Raw genomic sequence first — 11,657 nt, forward strand, 5'->3', positions numbered from 1 at the left:
ACACATATTCCCCTCCCCTCCCTTGTCCCCCTTCCACAGGGACTATTCCCTCCGGGACACCCTGGTCCACACTTCCTTCACCCCGAACACCTCCCCACAGCCCTGCGGCACCTTCCCCTGTAACCGGCAAATGTGCAACACCTGCCCATTTACCTCCTCCCTCCCCAGTATCCAAGCGCCCAAACATATCTTCCAGGTGAAGCAACACTTCACCTGCACTTCCCAGAATCTAGTCTACTGCACTCGCTGCTCACAATGTGGTCTCCTCTACATTGGGGAAATGAAGCACAGACTTGGCGACTGCTTTGCAGAACATCTACGTTCTACTCGCAAAAAAGACCCTGAACTACACGTTGCCTGCCACTTCAATGCACCACCCTACTCCCTGGCCAACGTCTCTGGCTCTGGCTTGCTACAGTGTTCCAGTGAAGCCCAACGCAAGCTGGAGGAACTACACCTCATTTTCCGCTTGGGGACCCTACAGCCCTCCGGACTCAATATTGAGTTCAATAATTTTAGGGCTTAAACTCTCCCATGTCCCAGTCCCCCACCCCACACACCAGACTTTGTTACCCCACAGCCTGCCATTACACACCCACTGTTGTTAGTCACTAACAGTCCCCATTAACAACTATTCACCTTCCCAGCCTGATCGTTAGCAACTCCTTTGTCTGTCCAACTGTCTTTCTCTCTCTTTGGGCTCTATCCTATCATTTACTAACTACCCCATCCACCTCCCTATTTTCTGCATATAAACTGATGTCTTCCCAGCGACTATCAGTTCTGAGGAAGGGTCACCGGACCCGAAACGTTAACTCTGTTTTTTCCTTCACAGATGCTGCCAGACCTGCTGAGCTTTTCCAGCAACTTTGTTTTTGTTCCTGATTTACAGCATCTGCAGTTCTTTTGGTTTCTATTTAGTCTTTAACTGGCTTGATTTTAAACTATAATTGCTCTTCCTAAATACTTTAACATTTTATTCTCGTTTACTTCCTTGCAAAGTTTACTGAAAACCTCAGTTTTACAATTGCTGTTTATCCCAGAGCATTACTCCTAGTTGTTATGTCAAAATCACTATCAAGTTGGCCAGTCATTTTAACAGCATCCTGCTCGCATGCCCTCATGTCTGTCCTTGGCATGCTGCAGTGTTCCAGCGACTCTCAGCGCAAGCTGGAGGAACAACATCTCATCTTCAGACTAGGCACTTTACCGCCTTCTGGACTTAATATTGAGTTCAATACCTTTAAATTGAGAGGCATTTCTTCCCTTCCTTTCAGCGTGTTATCATGTCCTCCCCTCCCCCAATCCAAGTTACTGTCCTTTCAAGTCTGGCAGGAGACACACCATTCTGCCATTCACACATCCTGATCACTTAACAAAAACAAAGTTGCTGGAAAAGCTCAGCAGGTCTGGCAGCATCCGTGGAGGAGAAAACAGAGTTAACGTTTCGGGTCTGGTGACCCTTCCTCAGAACGGTTTTTATTTTTCCCGATCACTTAATCTGAACTATCATCATCTTTTCTCCACCAGCAACCTACACCCACTAACCCACACACCACTCAGCCCAAACTACAGCATAAATGCTGTCCCCTCCACACTTCACTTCAGCTCTGAAGAGTCATCTACAGTCAAAATGTTAGCTTGCTCTCTCTCCATGGATGCTGTCTGACCTGCTGTGATCTCCAGCATATGTTGTTTTCAGTACAGATTCCAGCATCTGCAGTAATTTGTTCCCTCATATGATGAAACCCCCCTCCCCTTGGTTATTCATATTTCTTGCACAACCAACTGCTCACTGCTTCTCCAATCTCAAGACTGTTTCTCTTTGCATTTACTCCAGATTCATTTTGAATCTCTGGACAGGATAATTAGGGAGGAAATATTCCCACTTGTGAAAGGATCGAGAATCAGAGGGCACACGTTTAAAGTAGCGAGTAGATCATATGAGGAAAATGTTTTCACATGGGCTCTGAAATGCATTGCCTGAGATTATGATGAAAGCAGGTTCAACTGAGGCGTTGAGAAGAGAATTAGATAGTCATTTGAAACGGAGAAATGTGCAGCCTTAAAAGGAGAAGGAAAGAGAACTGCACTCAGACAGATGCTCATTTAGACGTCTGGTACAGACACCAATGGTTCAAAACAGAATTATTCCACGAAATGGTCAGGTTCCAAACCTGTGCTTAGTCTCACCAATGAAGGAGGGCATGATCTGTAAGCAATGAACACAGTAAATTAAATTTAAACAAGTAAACTGTAGTTTCACCTGGGAGGTGCATTTAGGGCACTGAACAGTGAGAAGGGAGGAAGTAAAAGGATAGGTGTTGCATCATCAAATTGGGAAGGCACTGAAGTATGGGGGATGTCAATGAGGAATGAACCAGGAGGTTGGAAGGAACAGCCATTTTGGAATGCTGAAAGGGTGGGAGAAGAGTGGAAGGTGTGATTATGGCAGCATCTTGCACTGAAAGGGGGTAAAGGATAATAAAGAGATTTGATAATTATATAGTGCGGACTTAGAATCAGTAAATGCAAAGATGTATTTATTTAATTGGATAATATACTCATGTAACCTTTTAATAACTTGATCAACTATTACAATCATGTTTACAAATTTAAATATGATTGTATACTAACTTGGAATGTAAAATAGAATGAATACTGTTAGATCGACATAAGTATGTGAATGTACGGCTTTTTATTGGAAACCTTTTATCTGTAAAAATAGAATGTAAGCATTGTTTTCGGAGAGTTGCGCACCATCTTTAATGGGTACACCTCCCATGTATGCATCAATAAACACTTAGACAAAGAAACCTATATCTAATTTGGTCTTTGAGGCAGGGAAGGCAAGGACATAGAGATCACCAAATTTCATTTCCCAGTTCCAGCTTGCCCTCAGCATTTTTCTCGGAGCAGAACTGTGTGGGCCAAGGGCAGATTGGTGGTGAGGTAGAGCTGGGTTTTTTGAGCATTCATGTGGAATTGCTTGTTACAATTTCGGATGAAGTTGCCAAGGTGAAATGAGAGGAGACTTCGGAAGATGCCAGAGATAACAGTGCAAAAAATGGAAGATAAGCCATTTCAGATGATTCTTTGGCTATGCCTGTACTAGTAAGTCTTAAGTCAGATGAGTGCAGATCTGCTCACCTAAAGATGATGGAGATATTGGAGGGGCTTGGTGTGGTGGTCAACCATGTCAGAGACTGTACACAAGTTGAGCAGGAATAGTTTACCATGGTCACAATCAGATAGGAAACCATTTGATGTTAATAAGCACATGTTACAGTACAATAAACTTGATTGGAGGAAATCAAACATGTATTTTGGTGAAAGATGTGCTTGTTCAAAAACCTTAGATAGAAAAGGAAGGTTGGACATTAAGCAGAAAAAGTGCTGGTGGCAGGGATGGGGAGCGTTAAGGAGATTTTCTTTTATATTTAAAATGGGACACTGATATTTGAAGATAATGTAATCACTTCATACTTGCCTTCCCATTTAAGTCCATCATCTGACAAGAGTTTGTTGTTTTTCAGAGGTTCGGTAAAATAAACACAAGATTAACAAACTATATACAAAAAAAAATCAAATGGGCAAAATACTATCTGAAAAAGTTTACATTAAACTTAATACGAGGATGAAAGAACATAAAACTTATTTGTTAATACTGCATAAATATATAACTACTGACCTGCCAATGGGCCCAATTGCAACAGTAAAATTTCCACCTAGTGTGAGATTTCCCCCTTTTGCAAAAGCATCAACTGCACGCTTCTGATTCAGGATTATCACCAAATCAGATACCTACAGCAACAATTAAAAAGGATTTAAATGGCGTAAATGCAATCAAGATTTGGATAACGTCAGTAAAGAACATGTGATTGCTTCATGCTAACCTCTGAGAACAGAAAATGGGGTTAGTCATGAAAACAAAAGGTATTCAATGATTTATTAGGATGGTTACAGCTTGAACATTGACAGTTCTATTAGCGATACCCATATTTTAAAACAAACTTGTGTAATGAGTATATATGTTAACATGGTGGGCATTATCCTCTAGCATAAAAAAAACTAATATGACTTACAAGTTTAAACACAGTGCAATTAGCTTTTCTTACTTCTGCACCATTGTTTCAGTGTTTGGTTTCAGTGAACTGTATTGGTCAGTACAGCATCCTCAGTGTTGACCTGCTTTTTCCTTCACCAACGCTCTGCTTCAATTTCTCCCATTCTATCTCCTCAGCAAGTCAGGCACTAGCTTGGAAATAAGTTCCCTGAACTGGAACTGGGTCTCATTCAATGGATAGGTGAGCTGTTGACAGCTACTAGGCATGCCCAGTCAGGTCATCAGTGAGGACCACTCAATTAGGTCCTGTAAGGTGAAGAGAATGTGGAACAGATGGGAGGGTATGGGGGCATTAAATGCCACAGGTGGAACAGCAGCAGTTCATAGTTTAATGATCGTAGTAATAGTGTTATTTACTACTTATGTATGAACGATATTGTATGCTATAGCTATAAGTTGACCAGCACACAGGCACACCTGTTACTCTGGTAGTTTATACCCAAAGCTCCTGGGTCATGCGAGATGTGAAATCACTGCCTTCAGTCTTGAAGTGATTCTACATGAGGTATTAGCAGAAGTGAAATGTTTAGAGTGAATGAGACCTTTCGGTTATTTACAGTGTTTATTTAAAAATTCTATTTGCTTATTTGGAAAAGAAATCTACAGCCAAAATTACCTTAAGTCCTCTCTCCTTTACAAACTTATAGTACATCAAAAACGGGCCCTTATGTTGAGCTTTCTTCACATGTGGCCCACTATTCCTTCTCTTTGCTGTATGTATTAGCCTTCCAAATTATTAATTAATTATTCCATATAACAATATATTTGTTTTCACCCTGTTACTTGTGCCACATTTAAAGTACCTGCTTTTATTAACGTGCAATCTGGATAGCTATGGATAACAAGATAAAAGATTCTCCCCTACAAGCTAACCTTTTGATCCACAGTGATCCTCAAGATATTGATGGTTGTGGGCTCAGGGTGTATTATACTGTGGAATGTCAGGGGACAACGATTGGGCTTTTTCCTGGTTAGGTGTGGTGCAGTGTTATCTGCCAATTGATGTAGGTAGGTAATGTAAATCATTATTAGAAGAGTTGTGAATGAAGCCAGGGCCCATGGAAACATCAGCAAACAACTCTACTTTTGACTTTATGATTGAACCAATGAAATGGCTGCATTATGAGCAGAGTCCTGTGAAGGTCATGCATCAATGATTAGCCTCCAGTAACCATGGTAATATTTCTATAAGGATATTAATGCCTTCAACAAAAGTACAACTTCTGATTTGAATTCAGTTCTTCTAAGATCTCATGATAGTGCTATTCATGCTAAGCCAGAAAGTATTTGTCCTCTACAGCCAGAGAGAAATATCAAGCATCGTTTTCTGGAAATGAAGAACTATTCCAGCTAGTTTTGTGGTCTTTGAGCATTTCCTACAGGTCATATATAAAACACAGAAACATAAAGATCAGAAGGAAGGCATCAGAATCAATAACCATTGAAATAAGGCACAGACATGAAGTGAATGATATCGATAGCGAAAAAACGTCAAAACTTTGGTTTTAAACAATACAAATATTTAGTTCCAAGACAAATAAGATGGTGCCAATAGGTGTCAGCCAAGTTCCAGCGTATCTACTATCATAAAGTAAAATAAACTCTCACAAGTGTGAAATTAAATAAATGATTTTGTATGTTGGAGCAGAGGATTAAAAATGCAGCTGAACGAGGATAATGAATCAGCAGGATAAAGGAAAAAAATCACTATTATGTTAAAGGTATGAAAGAACAACTCAAGTCATTTTTGCTACGATTGATTGAAGACTGATTTGCTAATTGTGTGTGAAAAGTATTTGAATTAGAAACAGGATTGAGTAAACTATTAGAATTGCAGGCTTCTATAGATTCAGGTGCAGAGATAAAAAAACATACATTTTAAAATTATGAAGCAATAACAGGATGGAAATGCTACAGATTGAAAGCAGAAAGAGATGGATAAAAATTTAAGCGATAGGCATTTATCTGAAAACGATATTTTTATTCTTGCAAGGGATTATGGCATTGATGTTGGCATTTGTGGTCAATCCCTAATGGCCCATGAACTGATTGTTTCTCTGGGCTACTTCACTGGACAGTTAAGAGTTCTTCATACTACTGTGGCCAGACCTGGTAAAGACAGTAGATTTTCATTCCTAAAGGAGACTAGTGAATGAGAAGGCTTTTTATGATAATCAATAATAGTTACATGTCACTGTTATTCTACTCCTAACTGCAGATTTTATTAAATTAAAATTCTACTTTCTGTCATGGTGGGATATGTCACCATAACATTAGTCTAAGGCTGTGGATTACTATGCTAGTGACAATAGTACTATACCATTACCACCGTACCATATTCAAAAGTCAGATAATTGTGGTAAAATTGCAGATTAGAACAAACAATTCAACATCAAAAGTAAGCCTCATAGTTATCCCATAACACTTCATGGATTACTTTAATGTAATTTATGATTCACATATGTTACTACATAATATGCACTTGTAGAATCTGTGAACTTCAAAAAAAAAATACCTGCAACACTTTTTTTTTTACAGTATCCCTATATGCTTTCATTTAAACCTAGGACATTTTCACTTTTCACAGCTTTCCTAAGCTTATGTGCACACACTGGTAAAGCAGGGATATTCAATGAAAATCAATACATTCAATACAAAATATATATCAATGCTGAAACTGACTTATCTGTTAGTCATAGAAATGTTCTGACAAGCTATTAGTTGCGCTATATTTAGTGACTGTACAAAGAAGCACCTGAAGAACTAAGAGTTAAGGTAAAAGATGAGTCATCTGTGTTCAATGACGTAGAACGTATTGATTTTTTTTTACCGTTTTTAATTTTCAAGACCATACACTAAAATTTACAGGTCCTTTGCCACTGTCACTTTCAGCAAAATACTAATAACCACGTCACTTTTTAAGTCAAGCTAAAATGTTGACTCAATAAAGTAATTTGACCACTGGCTTTCAAATTGACAATGGCAATCAATCATGTGTGAATAACTGAAAGGTTATTTTATTTTTGCCCAGAAGTGATTTATGCAATGCTAACTCTCCAAATTAAACATCGCTGTATATTTTATGTAAAGATTATAATTACACAATTAAGAAGTTATCCACAGGAAATAAAAAACCCACTCTGAACCAAATTTTAAAGACCAAATGAGCTAAATGACCGACAGTAAGGATTGTAATGCTCCTGATATGACAAAGATCAAACTGTGAGATTGTTCAACTAGGTCCAGATGGCATGCATATATTTTTAAATGGATTTGAATGTAAGAGAAAAGACTGAGACACATACATTGAATTCATCTAAGAATTAGTTTTGCACATTAGTATGCTACAAATCTATCAGGCTTGTGTCTACATTTATTTTGTGTTAACTAGGCGTAAACTAGATCATTAAAAAAAACAGAAGAACTGTGGATGTTGGAAGTCTGAAACAAATCTGAACTTCTTTGGAGAAGGGTCACCAGACCCAAATATTAACTCTGCTTTCTCCTTACAGATGCTGCCCAGGCCTGTTCAGTTTCCACAGTAATTTTCATTTTGTATGTCTAGAACATCATATTTTAAAAATTAGCAAGATCTCCAAGCACAATTCCCTTGCATCCTCCAGCAGGAAGCCTGGTCAATATTGAGAACAAGGCCTCTCTTACATTGAGACAGTTGGATATGGCTGGAATTTGAGTGCTGTCAGCCAGCTTTGGGCTGATACACAATCAGGTGAACTGGGTGAAGAACATAGACCTGTTCAGGGATGGGGGTCTTTGGAAGAGGTAAATGTAATTAGTTCTGATTTTAATTTTAATTGGGCTGATCATCTGACTCAGTGTAACTTTGGTTACCCATTGAACATTTTTATGGTCACTGCAATAGTGCTAAGAGGACAATAGCTACTTCCTATCATTTACAGTCATATGGAAGGACTAGAAATTCAGCCATATTTATCCATTGGTGAAGAACTTTAAAGATTTGATAATCATGACTGGTAATACATTACCTAATTATTCATATTCAGTAACAGTTCTGGCTTTCATTTACGTTCAAATTGCAAGTGATCAAAATTTTTGAAGTAACCTTAAACTTTAGAATTATTAGCGCTATTATGACATATTATTAAGTGGAGAATATTCTATCTAACGACTGACTTTTGCTTTGTAGATGGTAGATAAGCTTTGATGAATCATGGGTAGGGTTACCCACTTTAACTGTTCTTGTATGCTCAGCTTTTATGTTCAGTTTAGTTTCTGGTCAATCCAATTCCCAAAATGTTATCTGATGTTGGAGATTATGCCAATTATCAATCCAAGTCTGAACATCATTCAGGTTATTCTCATATGGACACTAACTGCTTCATATTGGTTACACAGTATTCAGTGCTGTTCCATCAACAAAATATTGCCACACCTCATCTTGAGGGAAGCTAATTGATGAAGCAGATAAGATGATTTGGCCTAGCCCAAGAAACTCCTGAGCAATGTTGTGGGGCTGAGATGAAGTGTCTCCAACAATCACAACTACATTCCATTGTGCTACATATGATTCGAGTCAATGGAAAGTTGTTCCCATTCACTACAACTTCATTAGGACTCCTTGATGCCATTCAAAGTCAAATGCTGCCCTGATGCCAATGGTAGTCAGAATCAACTCTCTGGAGTTGTGTGCGTACTTCCTTGTTACCCACATTTGATGCTTAGTTTCAAACCTGCTTTTATCTGTTATAATCGTTTACTACATAAATCAGATCCCACAGTGAAACTTGGCTTGAAAGATAATAAACTTTATTTGTGCAGATTGGTTATCATGGCCATTACTCATTGAACATATTCAGGGCTGGTGGCTAACATTATTTTAACAAAGAAACACAAGTTTATTATACAAAGGAAAGAGAACTAAGTTGATTACAGCAAAAAACTTTCAAACTTTTTTTCCCAGCGATATTCTATATAGCTCCTTAATTCCCCCTTCAGTATCACTCCAATCAAGATTTCTTACTCACAGACTTTCTTCAGTTTTGACGATGTGGAAGTGCCAGACTAGTGCTGACAATGTCAGAAGTCACATGGCACCAGATTATAGTCCAAAAAGTTTACCTGAAATCACAAGCTTTCTGAGCGCTACCGCTTCATCAGTTGAGAAGCATTCAGGGACAGAATTAATAATCAGAGAGATAAAAAGATCATACCAATGGTGTCAGTGGGGTGTCGACAGGTCAATTAATAGGTCTCTACAGGTGATCAAGGGTGTCAGATGGCGTGACTGAAGTGTCAACAACTGAATAGCAGGTGAAGGGGTGAGCTATAATCCAATTAATTCACTTCCACAGAAGGCTGTGGAGGCCAGGTCATTGAGTACATTTAAGACAGAGATAGATAGGTCCTTGATTGTCAAGGGGATCAAGGGTTACGGATAGAAAGCAGTAGAATGGGATTGAGAAACTTATCAGCCATGATTGAATGGTGGAGCAGACTCGATGGGCTGAATGGCCTAATTTCTGCTCCTATGTCTTATAGTCTTATGAAGGCAAAGAGATAATTACAAAACATTAAAAATAAGGTGGTGCTGGAGACAAACCAAATGACTGGAATAACATGAAAGGTATAAGAGTCACATGCTGAGGATCTAACCAAAATAACAAGTAATCTAAAACTGTACGAACTAATTTGGGTAAAGAGATCGTAACAAGTTATCAAGGTCATGGTGTTAAAACAGGACAGTAAGGAAGATTTTACAGGTACAGAACAGTGCAGTGGGGTCACATGTAGCGTGACATGAATCTAGGATCACGCTTGAGGGTGTCTTCATGGTTATGGAACTTGGCTATCAGTTTCTACTCAGCGATTCTGTATTGTTGTGTATCTCAAAGGCTGTCCTGGAAGATGCTTACCTGAAGGTCGGAGGCTGAAAGTCCTTGACCACTGAAGTGTTCCCTGACTAGGAGGGAACATTCCTGTTTGGTGATGTTGAGTGATGTCTATTCATCCGTTGTCGTCGCATCTGCACGGTTTCGCCAATGTACCATGCCACAGGGCATCCATGCCTGCAACATAGGAGATAAATTACGTTGGCCGAGTCACATGAGTATCTACCACGTAATGATGGGTGGTGTTCCCACGTGTGACAGTAGTATCCATGTCAATAATCTGGCATATCTTGCAGAGGCAGCCGTGGCAGGGTTGTGGAGTGTTGTGGTCGATCTTGTCCTGAAGGCTAGGTAGTTTGCTATGAACAATGGTCTGTTAAAGGTTTGTCAGTTGTTCGAATGCGAGAAGTGGAGGCATAGGGATGATCTTGGCAAGATGTTCGTTGTCATTGATGACATATTGAAGGCTGCAAAGAACATGGCATAGTTTCTCTGCTGCGAAGTAGTGGACAATGAAGGGTTCTCTATCGGTCGTATCCTGTGTCTGTTTTCTCAGGTATTCATTGCGGTTTCTCGCTGTGGCACGTTGGAATTGGTAATCAACGAGTGGAGCAACGTATCCCTTTTTTATAAGGGCGTCTTTCAGCATCTTTAGGTATCGGTCGGGTTCCTCCTCATCTGAGCAGACCCTTTGTATTCACAGGGCTTGTCCTTAGGGGATGGCTTCTTTAACATGTTTATGGTTGAAGCTAGAGAGGTGCAGCATTGTGAGGTTATCTGTGGGTTTGTGGTAGAGTGAGGTACTGAGGTGTTCGTCCTTGGCGGAGATGTATGTGTCCAAGAACAAGACTGAATCTGAAGAGTAGTCAGCTAGTGGGATGAAACTTGTTGATATCGCTGCGTAGTCATTTCAGTGATTCCTCAGCGTGAGTCTAAAGGAAGAAAATGTCGACGTATCTGGTGTATAGCATTGGTTTGAGGTCCTGTGCAGCAAAGAAGTCTTGCCTTATTTAATCCGATAATAGGTGACCCCTTCATGTACTATTCAGCTGTTGACACTTTACTCACACCATTTGACACACTTGATCACATGCAGAGATCTATTATTCGGCCTGCTGATACTCCACTCACACCATTTGTATGATCTTTTGATTTCTCTGATTATAAATTCTGTGCCTGAGTGTTTCTCTTCACTTCATCCGACGAAGGGGCAGCGCTCCGAGAGCTTGGGATTTCCATTAAACCTGTTGGGCTATAAACTGATGTCGTGTGACTTCTGACCTTCAATTTTGATGGCCTAGAAACCTATTTGCAGTTCTGGTAGCATGTTCAGTTCTCACCAACTGGAGGCTTCTTCAAAATTCTCAAAATCTTGAGATGTCTACCGAGTGCAAACTCTCATAGAACAACATAGAACTGTACAGAACAAAAACGGGCCTTTCCACCCACAATGTTGCGCCGAACATAATGCCAACTTAAATTAATCCCTTTTGCCTGCCCTTGGTCCATATCCCTCCATTCCTTGCACATTCATATGCTTATCTAAAAGTTTCTTAAACGCCCCTATTGCATCCGCCTAAACCACCACCTCAGGCAGCGTGTTCCACACTCCTATGACTCTGTGTAAAAAAACTTGGCCCTCACATCTCCTTTGAAATTTA

General features: G+C 39.6%; 1 protein-coding gene across 1 annotated transcript in view; it reads right to left on the reverse strand.

Moving 5' to 3' along the window:
• sh3yl1 (SH3 and SYLF domain containing 1) overlaps nucleotides 1-11,657 on the reverse strand; it is a 268,561-nt gene that overhangs the window by 188,402 nt on the left and 68,502 nt on the right. Inside the window, exon 5 of the mRNA XM_048596658.1 lies at nucleotides 3,692-3,804. Coding sequence (XP_048452615.1) covers nucleotides 3,692-3,804 — 113 coding nt within the window. The remainder of the gene's footprint in view (nucleotides 1-3,691; nucleotides 3,805-11,657) is intronic.

This window comes from Rhincodon typus, chromosome 5, assembly GCF_021869965.1.
Source record: "Rhincodon typus isolate 14 chromosome 5, sRhiTyp1.1, whole genome shotgun sequence".
Lineage (NCBI taxonomy): Eukaryota > Metazoa > Chordata > Chondrichthyes > Orectolobiformes > Rhincodontidae > Rhincodon > Rhincodon typus.